Source organism: Cryptomeria japonica, chromosome 10, assembly GCF_030272615.1.
Source record: "Cryptomeria japonica chromosome 10, Sugi_1.0, whole genome shotgun sequence".
In the NCBI taxonomy this organism is placed as follows: Eukaryota; Viridiplantae; Streptophyta; class Pinopsida; order Cupressales; family Cupressaceae; genus Cryptomeria; species Cryptomeria japonica.
The window spans coordinates 633,323,347-633,346,230 of record NC_081414.1 but is presented as its reverse complement, the minus strand read 5'-3'; the positions used below and the strand labels follow the sequence as shown (position 1 = coordinate 633,346,230).

The 22,884-nt window shown below is 36.8% G+C and overlaps 1 protein-coding gene across 8 annotated transcripts in view; it reads right to left on the bottom strand.

Annotated features, from left to right (window-relative positions):
* Positions 1 to 1,644: 1,644 nt before the first annotated feature.
* LOC131036035 (ATP-dependent RNA helicase SUV3, mitochondrial) overlaps positions 1,645 to 22,884 on the bottom strand; it is a 242,567-nt gene continuing 221,327 nt past the window's right edge. For 6 of the 8 annotated variants that reach the window (XM_057967835.2, XM_057967830.2, XM_057967829.2 and 3 more), the window contains 4 exons: positions 2,601 to 2,646; positions 2,365 to 2,481; positions 2,159 to 2,250; positions 1,645 to 1,971 (listed from right to left, as the gene is read on the bottom strand). In XM_057967835.2, the coding sequence (XP_057823818.1) occupies positions 1,869 to 1,971; positions 2,159 to 2,250; positions 2,365 to 2,481; positions 2,601 to 2,646 (358 nt within the window). In that variant the 3' untranslated portion in view covers positions 1,645 to 1,868. Of the gene's footprint in view, positions 1,972 to 2,158; positions 2,251 to 2,364; positions 2,482 to 2,600; positions 2,647 to 3,680; positions 3,808 to 22,884 lie in introns of those variants that run through there. The other 2 variants (XM_057967834.2, XM_057967836.2) reach the window with 2 other exon arrangements.

Below are 22,884 nucleotides of genomic sequence, written 5' to 3'. Positions count from 1 at the left end.
TGACAATATTGGTTGAACTATTGTTAGTAGATAGATTAAAAGTCTTTCATCTTCCTCTTCCCAAACTCATACTCAAGTTGTGGGTGAAATTTCAACCCACTCTTGATAAGGGATGTTTGTGGTTATGCTTGTGTGTTGTAAGTGGCATGTGTATTTGTACTCTAGGAGCATTTTGTTGTATAATTTTCAGCACCTTAATGTGTTGCTTATATAATTAAAAAAAAATTCAAATGACAATCTTCATATGTTCCTATACATTCTAATGACAAATTATGTAAATTATTTTTACTAATAGTTTAAACTTAACATTGAACTTGTAAGCTTTATCATCAAATAATTTTATAGTAGTATCTATACTCTCTATTATTCAATAAAAAAATTGAACTCCATTAAATTCTTGATTTCTATTATGAGATACATTTTATAATAAGAATTTCATTAGAATTATTAAAAATAATGAAAATAAGAGAATATTAAATAAATATCTTCTATGTAGTCCATGAAATTTATTCAAACAATTAATCACAAAACATTAGATTCGCATAGAAACTTGCCAATCCTTTTTTCTAAGATGATCAAATTATTTTTAAAAAGGAAAAGACAATTATTAAAATCAAATAATGATGGTTGTCATATATTAGTATGTTAGATTTTTTTTTCTTTTTTTCTAAATCACACACTAGTCTACAAAAATCTCAATAACATTTTGATATGTTAAATAACATCTAATAAAGAACAATAAATAAAAATAACCATAAAAACAAGAATGAATATTATACCCTAGAGAATCCCTTTTGATAAAACTTGAGCCTCAAAAGCAATGAAACTAATGTCTCCTCAATAACACACGATACAATATCAAACTTCATATCTTCCATGCTTTTCAACCTTGAATCTTGACACCATAACCTTGCATAAAAATAATGTCCAGGTCTCATGCACCCAATATATACTCTTCAAAAATCGAAACACCACCAAAAGTCAATAGTATAGGCCCAACAAAGTCCCACAATACCATGGTAAGAATTCTCACCACTCATTACAAGAGAGTGACCCCAAATTTAAAATATAAGTACTCTACTAGCATCTTTGTCTTTCACTAATGTTAGCATGTAACTCTTAAGCACCCCTACTTGAAACACTTTTGCATCTAACACCCATTAAAAATGGAAGATGATCCAAAGCCACCATATAATCCCCTATTCAATTTCTCATTACAAATAATTTTCTAAATCCCCAAATAATTACACATATCTCCACCTTCAAACAACATCTCATTTTTTTCCATGCATGATTCTTAGAAATACATAAATTACTTACTCTTTTATGACCAATCAAGTTCCAAGAGACCTCTACATGTACAAGATAAATAGCACACCTACTCTTAACAAAACGATCGTGTAATACAAATAGCATATTTGAAATATATAATGACAATTTTTAAGGAATGCATTCATTAAAGTTTTGTTACTAAAAAAATCAATTATAATGAGAAAATCTCAAAGTAGTGGATTGTATATTTTGTAGGTCCTCTTACCTCATGATTGTTTATCACTAAATATCACGAGTTTAAAGGATGCTAAAAGATAACTACTCATAAAAGAAATTATCGTTGAGTACTTAAAATTATTATAAATATCTAAATTATTAAAAATCTTTTGAAAATTGTATTTTAATTTAGATATGTTACACAATATTTTACCCAGAATAACAAACCACCTTGAGTTATCTTATATAATCCCAACAATTTCATCACAAAGAATGGATATAACCCATTTTGATTATTAAATTGACCATAAAAAATATAAATAACCTTAGAAACTTACATTACAAAATTGGATACTATTTTATAAACTCGGACAATGAGCTCACATTTGTAAAAGCAATTTCTGCTTAAAAGAAATTTTTGATTGGTTTGAACGTCTTTTATGCTTCTTCCATCCTAATCTTTCTAAATATTCTTCAATTAACCTGCATTAAAAAACCTTCCTTCAAATAAACTTTTTATAAAAATAATTAATTTAAAGTGTATCATATACTAAATTATACATCCAAAATGCTAGATAGCCAAGGACCACTTGATATTTAACGATTCCAGTCCATGCTCTCTCTTTTTTTAAAAATATTTGACGTGAAATAACTTCAGCTTGAAACTTACATGGCACAAAGTGCTTTTTGAGAAGATGCTACCTCATAATCTGGAAAACTTTCTTTGAAGTGGAAACCCAACCAAACATATAGATCTAGAACCTTAACCAAGAAAAACAAAATCATATGAGAACTAACAAAGTGCATGTCAATATAATGAGTATGGCTAATGCATCGTATAAAGATGAATATTAACCTCGTGACCATGAATCACACCTTAAAAATGGACTCAAGCTCCATTAATTCTTCGTATGACTTTGGAACACGAAGGGTTTCAGGTGTAAAAATCTGATGCAAGTGCACCAAACCTTTTTTCGCATAAGCTTCTGCAAACTATTCAATCATTCAAAAATAAAGAATAAGTTTTTGAGTCATTTCTGAAAGATTTGAAGGAATCTTTCTCAGTTTTCCATCTTAAAAATGATAGGTTGCGATAATAGAGCATTGCTTACTTGGATGAGTCCTTGCGCTGAAATGTCATCTTTTACATCAACAGGACTGCACAATTTAATCTAGTTAGTCAATTCATCCTCATATATTTTGATTTGATCGACAAAACAAAAGAGCTTACACTTGGGAAAAAATTACAAATAAGCAGAAAATTAAGTCCTAGTACAAAATCAAACATGATTTTATCTTTTCTTTTTCAGTACCAATTCTGACTGTCTTCTGTTTCACTTTTCTAAAATCAAATTTGATCTTTTATCTTTACTTTCATTGCTTTTCGCTAGTTATAAAAGCTACATAAGCTATATATGATCTTCTTTGATTTGCCAAAACCTAAACTCCATTTTACCGAAGGATGAGTGGAGGTGGAATGACAACTAGGGAGAACATTAATAGGGCAAACAGATTAGTGTCAAAAGGTGAAGGCTAAGGAGTAAATGTTTGATATGAAAATATATTTTAATCTAGATAAAAATCTTCAAGAGAATCAAATATTATCTTTTATTCTCATCTTAACAAGAAATACTGTGTTTTTGTGAAAATTATCAGAAATTCTAAATTATTATAGGCGATCTTTCCCTTAATGCCAATTATATCTAATGATTAGAAGTTAATATCTCTACTAATGATTTGTTAATAGTTTGCTGTTTAATTCTTTATTTATATTTCCAAATGCTAAACAAAATTTAACAACTTTCTTTCTATCTTCTGTTCTACATTATTTATCCTCCTATCCAGCTCTTAGAATGCACCAAGACAACAATACTCCTCATACATTATAAATATATTATAATAGATTACTTCTCATGCATTATAGATACATTATAATAAATGCTTTGAAAGTTGGATAGCCATTTCCCTCCATTCATAATCACCACCTCCTTTTCGTCAAAGAAGGAAAAATTGCCCGGCAATCAACCACGTATTGATTTGAAATGCACAATGGCTTTCGTACTTGACATTTATACATCCATGCTTACACATCTCCTCAAAATGTGAAGGTATATTAGGAAAAGCTAAATATGCATGTCTCAATCTTTTCTATTGACTGGCATCCCCTTCTTTGAAAATACACAACTAGATACCTGATTTTTCAAATAGACACTTTCCAGCCATTTCACCAGTTGCATTATCATTCTCCAAATGTGCCTCGTTGGAGAACGTACCCAACGTCCAATCTTGTTACTTACTTCAATGATTCGACACTGCACCCTACAGAACATGATATTTTTTCAAAAGCATTTTAGTACATTGACAACGTAGAAACTGCATTTACAGTTGCATAATGCAAATCAACTCATCCTGTTCTGCTTGCACCAATTAACAATTATTATTGTGCTAAGGATTATTTTCCATGAATTTATAAAACTTTGGCAGCACTGGTTCTTGTATTGACACTTCGGATATAATGAACCGGAAAGATATGATCTGAGGTTTTCTGTCATAGAATCGATTCCAAGACAGATTTTTAGACGGAAAAGGACAATTTTTTATAATCTTAATAGGAATAATATGTTTCGTGATCACCTTTGCCCCACAATGTATCTCACACTTTCCCATTTCTCCTACAAAGAATTCTAGGAGCTCTCGTACTCTGTTACAAGCCAATTTAAAGCGAGACTAATGTTTTTTAACCGTCAATAATTGCTCTTTGTTGAACGTCAATAATTTGATTCAATAATTCTTATAGGGTGGTTTTATGCGATCACAATCTGTTCAATGACTTGGCTTGAAATAAGCAAAAGACCAAACAAAATGCCAAGGCTCAAACAAAGAAAGATAACTTCAAACATTTTAAGCTATAATTCTGAAGAGGACACGAATCGAGAGGGGGAATCAGCATATCAACAAACTTTTACTTTTAAAATCTGGATTAGATGTCAGTAATATTTCATAAAGTCTAATCAACCACACATGCAAGATCTAGCAAGTAAGAACACAAAAGAATAGAAGATTTACGTGCAAACCCTTGCAGGAAAAAACCATGGCAAAATATTGCTTTTATATTGAAAACTTCTTACAAAATTTGTAAGCATCAACCCACAGGAGACACCAGTTGCCTTTAGATAATTTTGTAGTCACCAATCCACTGAAGACACCAATCCCCTCAACTGAGCACCAACTCAGCTAGAGAACACCAATCTCTTAGAAATGATGCCCCAAACTTCAAAAGAATAAAATGATGAATGTTTGACCTTCTTCTTCAATCAGATCTGAAAATCTTCTCAATTCTGCTCAAGAATCTTTACTCACAGATATCCAAATATTTGTCCTTAAGGTCTACATAAAAAATCCGTCAAGGCTGCAATAAATAGCCTCTAAGTCTGCAACAACTCGCCCTTGAATGCAATAAAATCGCCCTCAAGTCTGCAATAATTCACCCTTCAAAAGGTTGGTGCCTACGAATTGAGGAGATTGGCATCTCCTATGGGTTGGCGGCCATGAAGCTTGTAAAGGAGAATTTATATATGTTGAAGATTAGCGTCAGTCAGTAATCTGATCTGACTGAGTCATCTAAAACAACTTAGATTACTAATTAATTATATGTTATAATAAAATAATAATGAATATACATTGTATTTGAATCAACTATCATATGATTCGATTATTTGAGATAATCAACATATATCGATTAATATATTAATCGATTCTATGTAATGCATATTACATATGATTCGATTCATATGTTAATCGATTCTATGTAATAGTGTGAATTAATTACTTATTAATTCATGTTAACTAATGACGTGTTAATACTTGATTCGATTCAATGATCAAACCGTATTATCTTCTTGCTTTAGACGTGTTATGTCTAACCGATTTGATAGAGAGACATGATGGTTGGGAGACGTGATGATTAAGAGGGTCGTGTTGATTGGTTTAGACATGATGCTCTTATATTAGTTCGATCTCCCTCTCTCTCTATATATAAGGTTAAGAAGCAAGGTTAAGAAGTGCAGGAAAATAGAATTATAACTCTACAGTCCCACATATATAGATATTCGAATTGTCCAGTATCATTAGCAGTTCGGATTTACTGTCATTGCTTTCACCATTCACATTCAGATTAAATCAAATCATCTCTCAGTCAATCTTCACTATAATCAAATAGATTTGGAATTCTCCTCTTGTGCTGTGACAAATCTGTGTCTATCAGTTCATCTTTTAGGCAGATTGAAATTAAAATCTGATCTCTATAACTTAACAATATAAGCAATATTTTGTTGTGCTTTTCTGCCGTAAGGATATCCACGTAAATCGTGTGTTCTACTTGTGTTACATAATTGTTAGATTTTATGTGAATGATATTGTGAAATTAATGTTATTGTGATTGTTAAGTTGAAAGATATTATGTGAATGATATTGTGAAATTAATGTTATTGTGATTGTTAAGTTGAAAAAGTAAAGGATTGTATTATATTGATTCAGCCCCCAGATCCCCTTAGTATAGGTGTGTGCTCTTCATTAGCACGAGTATCAAGTTGGATTGAGATCTCATATGGAGTCTGATCACCCAAAGCAGGTAATTTTACAGGCATTGGTTCAGCTTTCTCATTGCTTATGGTTACCAAGACTTCTACAACACCAAAATCAATACAAATTATTTTTCTCTTTGTGAGAGTGTTGATGATGGCTTAAATTTAATATTAACTATTATTAAGTTTACATTTATTTATTGTTTATTGAACTTAATTTATTACAAATAATATATTTGTTATATTATTTATTGTCAACTTTATTATTAATATTATTATTCAATTGTTATATATATATATATATATAATTTTGTATCTGTGTCTATGCAACTCTAATTATATTTAATATTTATTATTAATATTTAACATGTTCAAAAATAAATTTAATATAGTAAAGCTTTATAGTTTATATTAACTTAACAGAGTATTAATATTGTATAGCTTTTACTAACAAATATGTATATATTTATGAGTTTTAAATGAACACGTCCACTAAAAAAAATGTCACACCTGCATATCATGCCCTAACCCAGCATATCATACCCTAACCCAATTTGATTCAATAACTTAATTTTTTTATTATTATAATGGATGAAAATTATATGTAATTCTTGATGTTATAGTTTTTCTAGTATATAATCTCTGGAATTGGTGTATGTGATGCTGCAGCCTCTCATCCTGGCGAAGGATGGATTATAGTTTATGTCCAAACATAATCATGGCCAGGAGTCATCTCGTAGTTTTCACTTGTTTTTAGATATCTAGGTAGAATGGCCTGTAACAATTGCTTACAAAACTTTGCTTTTAGCTTTTTCTTATATTATAAATGAGTAACTGGGCTGTTTAATTTACTCATCAAATCTTAACATTGAGTGGATTACACTTTTGGAGATTCGACATTGATTTTGGATGGAATTTTGTACTTCGCTTTACCATTTGTTTCTATTAAATTTTGAATTTCTAAGGTTTAACTCATTGTTGGACAACTTGTTATGTCATTTTCTGTTATGTATTCTACATTTACGATGCAACAATGTCCAAATAAAGAGAATTAATTCAAGAAAGGTGACTGACTTCCATAAGTCCCCTGGACATTCAAATGGCATTCTTTTAATTCAGTGCATAACTTAGAGTATAGTAAGGTACTTATAAATATTATAAGTTGAATTGTACGTTGCTGGATGTCAATGGTGTGTGTCTTGATTATAAGAAAGGATCAATATGGTTATTAATTTGATTAAATTTTATTAGTTTCTCTATTTTCAAAATAGATAATGATCAACACCTAATCTATATTTGGTCTCCGTTCATTCGTTCATTTCATATTCCTTGTGTATCATTTGATTTTTCACTACATACGTAGCTAAAATACTATAAATACTTTTCATATGTGGATGTAATATAAACATGTAGATCTCATAATGATTATTGATGTATACTACACATCATGAGCCACGTAACAAATTTACTATGCTTAAATATTGATGATAACAGTATTGCTAATGCATGTGACATTTCCACTTGAAGACTTCACTAATGCTTATAAAGTAGAGCACTATTATGAATATCAATATTCACTATGGATTTTGTGTGAAGATATTCTCGTAAGTCACACTATGAAATGGTTAAGGGAAGAGCCTAGGCAATGGGCGCAGATTTAAAAGAACAGAACTTGTGCTGGTTATGTACCAACCAAGGTGATAAGTGATTCTAAATAATCTCTAATTACATATAGCTTGTTCAAGTGTTTTCAATTTAATTTATTTTCAGAGTGTACACTTCTATAGTCCTAAACATTTAGGATGTAACTGAACGTACTAACAACTCCTGACCTATTTTAGTCATTTGTGCACAATCCGGTTTCTTTTTTCTCTACAGACCCAAGTGATGCAGCTCCTCTACTGCTGTAAATGTTTACTTGATTGCTTCCCATGATTCGTGTCCAAAAGAAGCTTACTTTCAATAGCATTAGAATATATTAAAAAGTCTTTCAACATTTTGTTGCAACATTTTCGCATGTTGAGTGTAAATCTATGTTGCCTGGTGACACGTACCCAGCCAAAATCGGGTCGTCCTGAGTTGGAAACATCCCCCGCTGTCACCAAAAGTTAAAAAGACACAGATATGTTTTCAGTACAGTTGCAAAACAGGAGGAAACAGCTGGGGATGGCTAACCATCCCTTATGGCACAGGCAACTTTAAGTTGTTTTTAAAAAATAAAAAATAAAAACAACTAATAAAAAACAAAGGAGTGAGGGGCCCACAAGGACCCCGACATCCCTTCGAAAAAAACCTAAACCGAAAAACAAAAATAAAATATTCAAAAAAATTAACCTCATTTGTGTCAATATGCAAATTGTGAACAGTTGAAGGAAGAAAAACACAGCTGAAGGAAAACCAAGTGAAAGAAGGAAAGAGGTAAGTTCATTATTTTTTGTATGCTTCTACAATTATTTTTTCCATTTTTTTTTCAAAATTTCAAACACTTGGAGGGATATTTTGTTTGTTTGAGTTCTATATTTTCACTTGCAGCTGTAATTTACATTTCAACCCCCCCCAAAAAGAAAACAATGAGCTCTAACAGAAGTGGGGATAGTGAGGATGAAGAAATCGAAATTGAACAAACATGCCATGGAAGTTCTTCAAAAAGTTTGGGCGCTTTAGGGACACATTTCAGAAAATTCATTTAAATGCCCTTCTGAACTCTTGAAAAAATATGCAAAGGGCCCATTTAACCCCCCAAAAATCACTTTTACAACATGCAACAGCCATAGACATCAAGAAAAAAAATTCAGGGAGGAGTAGAGTATGGCTGTGTCATATTTGCAAGGAAGAATACAGGGGCAGCTAAATGAGTTTACTTCCATCAAATAGGTATAACTAATCAAGGGGTAAAAATATGCAAAAACATAGAATTAATCGAGAAGGCCAAGGTGACTAGGTTGCACAGAGGGTGAAGCCAAAAAAAACAGGAATGTCAATGGAGTTTTTGCACCCATTATCTAGTGCTACTGCTACTAAATCTACATGTGTTGCAGACAACTTTAATATGTAATTACGAGATGTAGCTGACAGTTATATTGCCGAATTTTTCTATGCTAATGCCATACCATTTCACGTGGCATGCTTTCCATATTTTAAACAAGTGTTCAAAGATATACTTGCTACTGGTCCTTCATATGTTCCCTCTAGAGATCTGTTGTGACCTTTTTCCACACATCGCCCCATTGCTACTGGGGACCCTCTGATTTTCCTGCTTTCTAGGGTTTTGTTAGCGTCCTATGACCTTTTGCTGCAGTTTCACCAAGCCTTGTCCAGTTCAGAGCATTTCAGGCCCTGACGATTGAAAGTTAGTTTTTGCAAGTTATGTGATTCCAAAGTGTGAACACCACTAGAGTGCTTAGAAAGGCCAAAGGACGAAGATCGCAATCGATTTGGACGAATTTGGACAACTTTCTATTTTTACAAAGTTTGTTTTTTTTGCTTTTTCCTATTTTTTAGGAAGTTTCGTTTTTGGCATTTTCAACCCGATCCCCGGTATGGCTATTTTTAGAAAGTTTTTCCTATTTTTTAGGGTGTCTGTTTTTTGCTTTTTCGAGATGCAAACCTAGGGTTTACACTTGTACCACTGACCAGCTTCGACCGGAACTCGATAATTCCAAGTTTTGACCTAAAAAAGCTGAATCCCTAGATTTTAGGCTTTTTGCTTTTTCGGGGTGCAAACCTAGGGTTTACACTTGTACCACTGACCAGCTTCGACCCGAACTCGAAAAAATCCAAGTTTCGACCTAAAAAGCTAAATCCCTAGATTTTAGGCTTTTTGCTACTTTAGATGATCCACCTAGGCATGGATTTCAAATTTCAAGTTAATCCGATTAAATTAGACTAAACTGTGAAATTTTGAAATTTCTCTTAAAATTATTCTAAGTCTGGCTAACAAGGGTTTTGAAGTATTTTTGCAGGTTCAAACCCCACCACGATGCAAGAGAGGCCATAAAGGAGCCTTGCCTGAAGTCTGCCATGCCTTAGGAGGCTGTGTGGGTGCTCACCCTGAAGTCCGCCATGTTTGGGGAGGTCACATGGGAGCACACTCTGAAGTCCGCCAAGGGTAAAAGGGCCATGAAGGTCCTCACTCTAAAGTCCACCAAGGTCTAAGAGGTCAATGTGGAGAGCCTTCCAAAGTCCGCCCAAGCAGGAGGAGGGAAGGCTAAAGTCCGCCCAAGTGATGGAGGAGCTATCCTTAAAGTCCGCCACACCTCAGGGGGGGCCATGAAGGAGCTCTCACCAAAGTCCACCATGAGTTTGAAGGAGGCCATGTTGGAGCAAAGGCTAAAGTCCGCCCCAATGCCTTAGCCAAATAACATCAATGATGGAGGCCATGAAGGTGCCTTAGCCAAAGTCCGCCATGCATTTGGAGGCCATGTGGGAGCACTCTCCAAAGTCCGCCCAAGGTTGGGAGGCTAAGGAGGAGGAGTGATCAAAGTCCGCCCAATGAGGAGAAGCACTAGAAGTCCGCCCAAGATGGAGAAGACACCAAAGCCCGCCATAGTCATGCGGAAACCTTGCTAGAAGTCCGCCCAAGATGCTAAGTCAAGCAAGAGGAGCCTTGCCTAAAGTCCGCCACACCCTAGAGAGGTCATGTGGGAGCTAACAACAAAGTTCGCCCAAGCTTGCCAAGTGTTGGGAGCAACCTCCAAAGTCCGCCATAGGCTAGGAGAGATGCCTAAAGTCCGCCATAGGCTAGGAGGGTCCTGAGGAGAGGTCACCAAAGTCTGCCCAAGGTGGGAGAGAGGTCACCAAAGTCCGCCATACCTTGGAGAGGTATCCAATGTCCGCCAAAATTTGAAGAAGATGGAGATAAAATTCGAAAAATCAACCTACACATGGGAGGTCAAACAAAGTCAACATGATGTCACAAAATCCACAGAGATTTCAAAATTAAATCCAAAATGAAGAAAATATCTAGGGATTATTGAATATCTTCAAAATAAATCCAAAGTGTTAAAGTTTTTTTTGAGGAAAAAAATATTGAAGGAATATTGGAAAATTATTGAGATGTTAATTCAAAATGGAAAGTTTTTTTGAAAGGGAATAATGGAGAATTGATGAATATCTTCAAACTTAATTCAAAATGGGAAGTTTTTTTGTTTTTTTTGAAAGGGAATATTGGAGGATTGATGAATATCTTCAAACTAAAATCAAAATGGAAAGTTTTTTTTTAGAATTAGAAGTATGAGTTGGATGATTTTAGGGGTTTTGCTTTACCTTGTCTACAAATACTTCATTATCAACTTCATTATTACACCAAGAAGTTCAAAATTACTAAGGAGAGCTTAGTAAAGTATGTCAGTTTGAAGATCATCTGGAGAAAATTCTAGATATTGCTAGAAGTGGGATAATATTTTTTGGCAGAAGGTTTACAGATTTCTGGAGAAAGGCAACTTTTCTAAATTTTCTGAATATTTTGGAGAAAAGTCTAGCCTTACTCCTATCCAAGTCAGAGGTGAAATTAAAATTGTGAATTTTCTAAATATTTTCCAGAATTTAATAAATGATTTTTTCAAAAAAATTTGGAGGAAGAAAATCATTTTTTTGGCTGAGTATGAATTTTTTAGAAAGTTTTGACACTTGGTGGTAACCACAACCAACCTTAAGACTGAGGGTTTTAAGGTGAAAATTCGATTTTTATGGCTAAGTATGAGAATAAAAAAGGGGAAAATTTTCCAACACTTAGCCATTTCGCAGCCCCATTATTTTCAAAACTTTGCAAATCCTTTTCTAACTTTAAAATTTCCATTGTTTGTCTGCAGGCCTTATACATTATGAAATTCCAGGTAGACAAAGATGCTCCTCCAGAATCGAGGATGACTTCAAAGTGGAAGAACATCAACGACACCAACCTCGGACACATCAATCTGAGGGAGTTTAAGAAGCGAATGTTTGGTCTGGACAACCTTGTGCCTACCACCATTGCGCGAAAAATGATGAAGAGTGGTATCGTGCACGCTGCCGGCTTCCTCCCCACCATGTAGTGCAATGAACTAGTAGTTGAATGTGCCAAACACTACAATCCCATCAGTAAGGATATTGTTACACCTGATGGAAGAGTGTTGGCGAATGTCAACGATGAGGCCATCAGAGAGGCCTTTAGGATCCCTGAGTACCACAACGCAGTATATATGGCAAAGGACGAAGCTGACAGTCTGTACCACAACCACCTGGAGGAATATGATGCCATAGTTAACCATTCCTGGCTAGACAAGCCAAGGAAGGGCGCCTCCAAACTCCAGAGGAAGAGCCTAGTGCGAGCATACTTCAAGGAGGACATTGGGGACATGATTGTCCTACTCAATAGAATAATAGGAAATCCTCAAGGAGCTCCATTCGAACCCTGGATGTATAATTTCATTAATGAAATAATCAATGGAGTAAAAATGATAGACTGGGCCCGTATGATTAGTGACAACCTAGACAGCCAGCTAAGGAATTTGGAGGCGAATAGGACTTTCTTCATGAGTTCTTACTTGTTCTATTCTTTAGCCAGGACCTACAGGTACAGAGGTCTCACTTGTAGAGGAGAAGTTGGGAACAAGGAGAACCAATTTCCAGTATATGATTGCTATCCCCAGCTCCACATGGAGGAGAAGTTCCATTTCAAAAGGGTGAATGATACCTTCTTGATGCACATTACCCAGACCCTTCAAGGTGGCCTGCACTAGAGGCTCTCTCAAGAGTCTATGGACTTCATCGCTTGGTTCGGGTGTTGGTACATCCAATATCCAAAGTTCACTTACCTCCGAATTCAGGGATTCTCTGGGCCTCCATACAAGCTTCCAGCTTACCCTACCAACCGAGTGGTGTTGCTCGAGGTTGTGAGACAATTGGAGGAGTATATAGTGATTCAAAGGGATAAGCAGAAGAAGGCAGGGACGTCCTCACTTACAATTGGTAATGGGCTGGAAACATGTCCATCATCACAGGCTGCAGCCACCGCTGAGAAAGAACTGGCCTGGTATCCCTTCTATCAATACAAGGCAAGAAAAGATTTCGATCCATTCCATAGGATAAAGAAGATCGAAGGGGCAACGTTTGAGCACAAACTGGATCTAGAAGACTACTGGGCTAATGCAGCCGATAGTTTCGAGATCCGAAAGAGGTTCTAGTCAACAATTCCTTTGAGTATGGTGAGAGCAACAGAAGTATTCAAAGTTGCTGATCAGGTAGAAGAAAGCCTAGAACTTCAACAACTAGGTTTTGAGAAGATGAAGAATGAACCCTTAGTCTTGACAGATTGGACAGAGGGAGAAAAATCAGATCTAGCAGACCTCATGAGGTCGGTGGTTGAGTACTTGTTGTGACCATTTCACACATCGCCCCATTAGAATGGGGACCCCCTCTTTTTGCTTTAGGTTTTGCTTTCCTTTTGCTTTTTTTTTTTTTTTTTCTCTCTGCTTTTTAGGTTTTTGAGTGAGTGAGTGATCTGCCTGGGCTGGTTAGATTAGGGCTAAACCTTGGAAGCTCGTTTTAGGGTTTCTTTCAAGCTAAGTCTAGTCTTGTTTTGGGAGATTGTTAGTCGTCTGACTGAAGCCTCAAGATTGCTATAATGAATCATGCCTTTTAGGGGAGTCAAGTTGGTTAGATCAGAGGACAGGGAGAATAGGTCTCAGGCTAGGTCTAGATTGAAAGAAGGTTTTCTTGTCAAGGTCCTGTTTGTTTCCCCGTCTAAGTCAGTTGAGCAGAGCCAGTGAAGAAAAGGAGTTGGTTTGATCAAGTTTGATGGAGGATGAAGCGAGTCAAGGTAACATCTAGTTTGAAAATGTCAATTTCGCTCATGACCCTTCTAAAGGGTCCAGGGCGAAAATCATTGTAAACCTCTTTTTCTCCTCATTTTTGACTAAGTGATACTTCCTAGGGCATGTTTGGAGGTGAATTGATATGTTTTTGCCTAGAGAGGGATTTGATTGATTTTTGAAGAGCAAGATGATGCCTGAAAGAGGATTTTCCCTCCTGACCCTTCCAAAGGGTCCAGAGCGAATTTCATCCTAAACACTATTTCTTGCCCTGGATAGACTTGCAATCTTGTTCCTAGCTTAGAAAATGACCTAACTTTGCCTTATGAGGTGGTTTGAAACATGAAAACTGAGCAATTTGGCCTGGAATGGAGATTTCGCTCCTTACCCTTTCAGAGGGTCCACAACGAAAATCTTATTTGAGCTTATTTCTCACTAACTTTGGCTAAATTGTGATGTGCAGGGTGTCTTGGGAAGAAGATTGGACATCCTTGAAGATTTGGAAGCATGCAAAATGAATAGTTTTGGACAAGGGAAATTTCGCTCCTAACCCTTCCAAAGGGTCCAGAGCGAAATTCCCAAATGCTCTCATTATGCAGTGAAGGAGGTCAAGTTTTTGGCATGAATGAAACAAGAACAACTTGCTTTTGCCTCCTGAAGATGTTTTAACTTGAAAAAATGATGGAATAGGCCTAAAATGAGAAAATCGCTCCTGACCCTTCCAAAGGGTCCAGAGCAAAAATTTCTATAGGAGGCGTTTCTTGTCTTGTTTGGTCAAATTGAGGTGTCAAAGGCATGATGAAAGGAAGAATGAGCATGTTGAAACCCTTGGACATGTTTAGAAGTGATGAAAATGAAGGATTCTGGCTAGGAAAGGCAATTTCGCTCTTGACCCTTCCAAAGGGTCCAGAGCGAAATTCCTTATAAACCTATTTTTTAGCCTTTCTTGGATATGAAACCTTAATCCTAACATGATGAAACATGAAATCCTACTTGGCAAAGAAGTTTCAAGGTAAAAAAATGAAGATTTTTGGTCAAGATTGTAAAAATCGCTCTTGACCCTTCCAAAGGGTCCAGAGCGAAAATCCTCAAAAGTCATTTTTTTTTCAAAATTTGGGCAAAGCTAAACTTAGACAAGGGTGTGAGAGGACTTTTGAAATGACTTAGAGTTGAATTGGATTCCCAAGAATGCAAGTTTTGATGCCAAGAGGGAAATTCGCTCTTGACCCTTCCAAAGGGTCTAGGGCGAAATTTCCAAATCCTCCTATTTTCCTTGCAGTTCAAGATAAGATTTTGGTTTTCAGGACTCAAAGAGGAGTAAGGCATGATGTTCTTTGCCTTGGAAATGATTTGAAGTTGAAAGGATGAAGGAATTGCCCTAAAACCTAAAAATCGCTCCTGACCCTTCCAGAGGGTCCAGGGCGAAAATCCTAAAACCAACATGTTCCTGTCAAGTTTGTGCTAAGGCAAAACTAAACCAAGGTAGAAAAGGCCCTTGAGACCACCTTTGAGTGGATGTTTGTTTCAAAAAATGATGATTCTAGGTCAGAGGATGATTTTCGCTCCTGACCCTTCCAAAGGGTCCAGGGCGAAAATCTCAAAATCCCCTATTTTGCCTTGCAAGAACAAACCAAGCTTGGGTGGAGTGAATGAAGAAGACCATTGCCTAGCCTTGAAGGGTGGATTGAAGACAAGATGATGGAGGAGTAAGCCCAAGCAAGAAAAATCGCTCCTGACCCTTCCAAAGGGTCCAGGGCGAAAAACCCTAAAGTCATCTTTTTCTTCCAGATTTGAGTGAAACTAGGCCTGGACTACAATGAAAGAACCTATTTGGAATGCCTTGAAGAAATTTAGACCTTCAAAAAATGTGAATTTTGAGCTCAGGAGAGAATTTCACTCCTGACCCTTCCAAAGGGTCCAAAGCGAAATTCCCAAAAATGTAGTATTGCCTTCAAAGTTTTGATGAGCCAACTCAGTGATGGAGATAAATATACCCTGGAGATTGCCTTGAAAGAGGTTAATGATCAAACTAAGGTGAATTTTGGCCTAAAATGTAAAAATCGCTCCTGACCCTTCCAAAGGGTCCAGGGCGAAAATCACATTTTCACCTAATTTCCTCGTGTGAAAGACTAAAAATTGAAATGCAAGACTTTGATTAGGCCAAAACAAACATGAACTCGCCTTCCGAGAGATTTTGGAGTGAAGGGAATGAGGTATTCAAGACCTAATTGGAAAAATCGCTCCTGACCCTTCCAAAGGGTCCAGGGCGAATTCATCAAGAAACCTATCATTCAACCTCGTTTGATTAAGTCTAAGGCAAATTGCAAGATTGTGAAGACAAAGTCATGGAAATTTGCAAAAATATAGGTTGTGAAAATTTCAATTTTTGAAATAAACAAGTCTTGAAATAATCTAGACCTTCATCACTTTGGACATTTCAATGCCTAAGGGAGAAAGGAAACTTCATTAAGCCTCAATCAAAACTTAATATTCCCAAATTTTCTCTAAATTTGCCAAATTCAAGAAGTTAAATGAAATTCGCATGAATTAAGGCATTTGCAATTGGATGAATTAATTTTAAGCCTTAAAACAAATGAGAAAGAACACCTTTCAAGCCTTAAAATTAATTTTAAAATTAAAAAAATAAAAGTGAGCGCTCAAAACATATTTATTTGCTTTTACAAGCAAGTCCGCCTCTTTCTAAAGAGAATTTTATTTGTTTTATTGCTAAAAACCTAGGTCGGCCTCATGGTTAATTAGGGTGAGTGCCCTATATAAGAGAGTAGTATTGTTTCAAAATGCAAATCATTCATTCATTGTTCTAAATGTGATTTTGAGGAGCAGATTGGAGGAGCGAAATCTAGCAGATTGGAAGCGAATTTCTTACTAAAATGGAGGCTAAATTCCAGAATTTGCTAAGTCTTTGGAGGCTAGTGGAAGCGAAGTTCTTTTGAAGGCTAATTGAGGCGTAATTCATCCAAAGGAAGACCACAATTCAATCTTTATCCAGCGAATTTTGATCTTCTTCCTTCCATTTTCAAGGGTTGATAGTTAAGCATTCAAGAAGAGGTATGAAGAATCAAATTGTTTGAAGTTCTTATTCAAGACTTATTTTGATTTCATAGCAATCTTTTAAAGTCTAAGTCTTGAAAATCTAATTTTCATTCATAATTAATTTAAGAATATATAATTCTTGATTTATCATGTCATTTTCAAATTAATGTTTTGAATTATTCCCTTCAAAGGTCTTAAATTCTATGCTTTAAGGTATGATGCTTAAAGACTAATTTTAAATTTTGGTGTAGGCATCAAATGACGACCCCCAAAGGCGGAGGATCAATTACTTGGCAGACTCTCATCAAAGAAGATCAAGCTAGATCAAGGACGATCTCCTACAGCCCAGTATCATCAAGGAAGGTCTCCTCCAGTCCAGCATCATTAAGGACGACCTTCTCCATCTACCTTCCAGTCCAGCATTTGAAGGAAGGCATCACCAAATTGAGCATCAACCAAGTGTTTGACAAGGTGGCATCCTAGTCATCACTCCTCCAATCGGGTTGGTCCACCTCAGCATGTCCAGATTCAATGTACCTGGTTCATTAAAGATGGCACAAACTTTGATGTACCTAACCCGGCTATCCATTGGTCGAATATTCCAGAGAAGACATGTGTCCAAATAATGCAATTATTTCATTGGTTAAAATTAAGTTTGTTATAACAAACCCTAATTAGGGTTTCATTGTAAAATCTTGGCCATTGATCTTGAATGGATCCAAGCCATTCATTGTATTTGAGGATGCTATATATACCCTCACTCATTTCATTTTAAAGAGTTAGAAAAGTTAGAAGTTAGAAAAAAGAGAGAGAGCTTAGAGAGAAGAGAGTTAGAAAGTTATTGTTGTAGCAAGATTGAGTAGTGAAGAAGGAATTTTGAACAATTGTTGTCCATTTGGCTATGAGATCAATAAAATATTGAAGTTATGGTGTTTTATTGCAATACTTGTGGCTATCTTCATGATTGTTTATCTTCTTGAATCACTCTTAGTTGAAATAGCATTTAAGTTCTAAGTTTGAAGGACGAAGTGTTGTGCTTGATCTTTGATAAGATTCACATTCCAAACCACTAGCTTCTTACTGATTGTAAGGACGCCTTGTGTGGTCAACTGGAAACATTGAGATTGATGAAGAATTCAATCATTCTTGGAAGTATTGATATGTATCTCTATGATAGTATCTATATCCTTGATGATTTGAAAGTTATTTGAATCCCCTTAGAAGATCGCATCAATTCCAGTAGAGTTGTAATTTCTTGGCGATACTGAAATTGGTAGAATCTTATCAAGTCTAGTCTTCATTGAGTCATTCTTAGGAATAGTTCAAGTATTCCTTCCTTGAAACCCTTATCTTTTGACATTTTTTGAAATCTGTTAGTGTTAGGAAAATCCTGTTCCTGCATTTGGAAAGAAAGTAACACGGACAAGCTTTCTCTGAAAGTACGTAAGGCCCCTTGAAGAAACAGCATATACAACGACTGCTGGTGCTTATCCACACGTAGAGATCCTACAAAAAGAACCTTGAAGTCATCACCGATTGATCCTTTTCGCGACATCTTCAGCATTCAGAGACTTTATTCAAGAGAGGATAAGATACCTCTGGGTATTTTATTTTGTGTTTGGTAGTGTACAAAATACACATCAATAGTACTCAAGGTGGTGGGCATCTGAAAAGACAAAACAGTTGAAGGCCAAAGGTGTGGCTTTAACTTATGAATTAATGGGAGTAGATGATACTCTGTCCGTCAATCCTTGTACCTCCGCCGGTGATGCTCGGAATCCAGAAAGTGTTGGGTCTCGAAAGAGGAAGGAGTTGGGTGGAAGCTCCACAAAGGTCACAGGGAAAAGGGTTGTAGGTGAGAGAAGAGAATCCAGCGAAAGTCACTCCATCCTAAGTGTTGCTTCCATTGCGCCTGATCAGAGTACAATTGGGGAGCAAGAGATGAACATCTGTGTGATTGATGATGAAGTAAGAGTGCTTTCCCAGCCAGTTGAGGAAGTGGTGGAAAAGCTCTTCCGAACTCCAGACGGGGGGCAGATTGAGGCCCCTACAATCTTCTTGGATGGCATACCAACGAACCCAGGAGGGGCAGGTGACGAGTTTGATTGGAACACTATAGAACAATCAACCATTCTGGATTGGCTGAGAGCAAGGTTAAAGGCCAAGGTTCCCAAGGAGGCCCACTCAACCGAGGAGGTCACCGCAGCATTCCTGGAGAAGGTGAATGAACCCGCTATAGCTAAACCACCCAAACCAGCCAAGAAGTTTTCCCTGATTCGGAGAGACAGTGCCGAATTCAGGACAGTCTAGATGGTAGTGCCCAAAGAAGGGAAGACTAGGGACAATGTCACCGCAGATGATTACAAGGTTACCACCTATTGATGTGTATTTTGCACACGACCAAACACAGAATAAAATACCTAAAGGTACCTTATCCTCTCTTGAGCAAAGTTTCCCGACTGCTGAAGATCTCACCTAAGGATCAATCAGAGTAACTCCAAGGTTCTGATATGTAGGGTCTCTACGTGTGGATGAGCTCTTCGTGGTATGATGTGATTTTGCTGGAATCACAAGGGGACTTACACTTGATGACTTGAGCGTCTGATTTGCTGGAATCACAAGTCCTATTTACTAACTGGAAGACAAACAAATGGCAAAAGATGCAGGGTTCAGGAAGTCTACTCTACTATCTAGAAGGCGAGAAGATGGATGAATGACTAGGTGGAGTCCTACTGGGCTGGGTCTCACCATCAGGTTGAACAATTCGACACCAACTCAGTGCGATCTTCTAAGGGATGCTTCCAATATGTTCAAATCGTACACCATCCGACAATGATCACCATTCAAGATAATGCATGAACAATGGACATGTAACGACTTAAGATTAAGCTCATTTTATGCCAGTTGACCACGCAGGGCGCACTACAATCAGTAAGAGGCTAGTGGTATGGACTAGACAGATTCCACACAGGTGCATTCAACAATTTTCTTCACTCAATCTAATTATCTATCATCAAAAATGAAGATTCAACAAGAGACCATGCACATTGCAAGAAACAACATATTCCACCATATCTTCAATGAAAGAATTCTTTACAATTAAGGCAACAATGTCTTGCCTTCTCTTCTTAATCTACTCTAATTTCTATTCTATCAGCTAACAATTCACTATTAGCTAACTATTCACCCACTATCCTCTATTGACTAACTATTAGCCTTTACAAATGAGGAGTCAGGGCTTATATAGTGCCCACAATACAATTCAATGGCTTAGATCAATTTGAGATCAATGGCCAAGATTTTACAATGAAAACCCTAATTACGGTTTGTTACAACAAACTCAATTCTGGCCAATGAAATAATTGCATTATTTGGACACGTCTTCTCTGGAATATTCGACCAATGGAGAACCGGGGTAGGTACATCGAAGTTTGTGCCATTTTGATGAGCCAGGTACATTGAATCTGGACACACTGAGGTGGACCAACCCGACTGGAGGAGTGATGACTGGGATGCCACCTTGTCTTTCCTTCAAATGTTGGACTGGAAGAGGTCGTCCTTGATGATGCTGGGCTAGAGAAGGTCATCCTTGTCCTAGCCTGGTCTTCTTTCATCTGCCAAAACAAACCAAAAGATGATTAAGGACACATGATAAATTCATTTCAACATAGCATTTTCAACTTAAATCATCAACAAAAAGATATTAACATGAAACTTGCCCAAGATTTTCTCCAGGAACAGACCCTATAAGAATTTCACCTTGGACCCTTTGGAAGGGTCAAGAGCGAAATTCCAACTTTAGCTCTAAATTCACATTTTTGAAGGTCAAACATCTTTCCAAGGCATTCCAAATAGCTTTTCTCACCCTAGTCCAGGCCTGACTTAGCACAAAATTTGGAGAAAGGGATGGTTTTAGTGTTTTTCGCTCTGGACCCTTTGGAAGGGTCAGGAGCGATTTTCAGGTTTTGAGCATGTTCCTCCATCCTTTCAACTTCAATTCTCCTCCAAGACTAAGGACACATTGCCTCACTCCTATCTAGGCCATAAAAATCAAAATTTCAACTTGTCTTGCAAAGAAAGTAGGTGATCCTAGGATTTTTGCTCTAGACCCTTTAGAAGGGTCAGGAGCGAAATCCTTGGTTTGGGCTAATTTCCATCATTTTCAACACCAACTTCAAAAGGCAAGAACATGTCTCCTCGCACCCATCCAAGCCATGAAAACCTAACGTTTGACTAGACTTGCAAGGAAAATAGGTGGTTTTAAGATTTTCGCTTTGGACCCTTTGGAAGGGTCAGGAGCGAAAATCACTTTTTGGCTCAATTCCTTCAAGTTTGATAATCATTGTTAAGTCAAAGTCATTCTTGAGGACCTCTCCCATCAAAACTCGCCCTAGTCAGCACTTGGCTTGGCACAAATTTGGGAAAAAGGGTGATTTAGAGAAAATTCGCTCTGGACCCTTTGGAAGGGTCAGGAGCAAATTTCTTAATTTAGGCTTATTCCTCCATCATTTCAAGTTGCACTCACCTCAAAAGGCTAGAAAACACTTCTCCTCTCACGTCCAACCCAAGTTTAACTTGATTTTGCAAGGCAAAATAGGTGATTGAAGGATTTTCGCTGTGGACCCTTTGGAAGGGTCAAGAGCGAATTTCCTCCTCTGGCCTAAAATCATCATTCCTGAAGACAACAATCAACTCAAGGGCAATCTTAAGGGCATCTTTCACCTTGGTCTAGGCATAGCTTAGCATAAATTTGAAAGGAATAGGTAGATTTTAGGTTTTTCGCTCTAGACTTAGAACATCTTGCCTCACTCCTCTCCAGGGTATAAAAACCAAAATCTTGACTTGATTTGCAAGGAAAAAAGGGTGATCTTAAGAATTTCGCTCTGGACCCTTTGGAAGGGTCAGGAGCGAAAATCTCATTTGGCTTCAAAATTTGCATTCTTGGTGACCAAAATCCACTCCAAAGCAATCCAAATGACCTCTCCCATGCTTGTCCAAGCTTGGCTTTGTTCAAAATTTGGAAGAAAAGATGATTTTAAGGATTTTCGCTCTGGACCCTTTAGAAGGGTCAGGAGCGAAAATCTCTTTTAGGCTCAATTCTTTCATCTTTCATGGTCTCTAGCAACTTAAAGTCACTCTTAAGGGCAACTTCCTCTTGATTTTGCCTTATCCCACACTTGACCTAGCAAAAACTTGATAGCAAAAAGAAGTTTTGAGAAAATTCGCTTTGGACCCTTTGGAAGGGTTAGGAGTGAAATTTTCGTTCTTGACCAAAAATCATTATTTTTTTAACTTGAAACTTCTTTGCAAGGTAGGATTTCATCTTTCATTGCCCTAGGAACAAGGTTTCATGTCCAAGAAAGGTCAAAAAAGTAGGCTAATAAGGAATTTCGCTCTGGACCCTTTGGAAGGGTCAGGAGCGAAATTCACTTTCCTAGCTAGAATCCTTCATTTTCATAACTTCCAAACATTCTCAAAGGCTAAATCATGCTCATTCTTCTTCTCATCATGTCTTGGTCATCAAGATTTGGCTAAATAAGGAAAGAAATGCCTCTTAGAGAGATTTTCGCTCTGGACCGTTTGGAAGGGTCAGGAGCGAAAATCTTAACTTGGGCTAGATTCTTCATTTCTCCCTTTCAAAACGACCTCAAGAGGTAAAGACAAGTTATTTCTCTTCCATCCACGTCATAACAAATCAAAACTTGATCTTCTTCATTGCAAAAATAAGAGCTTTTAGGAATTTCGCTCTGGACCCTTTGGAAGGGTCAGGAGCGAAATTCCAATTTTGGTCCAAAATCCTTCATTTCTCAACGCTTTCAAACACTTCAAAGGCAACAAGAATGTCCATCCTTTCTTCCAAGATACCCTGCAAATCAAAAATTAGTCAAACTTAGGAGGAAATGAGCTTTAAGAAGATTTTCACTTTGGACCCTTTGGAAGGGTCAGGAGCGAAAATCTCATTCTAGGCT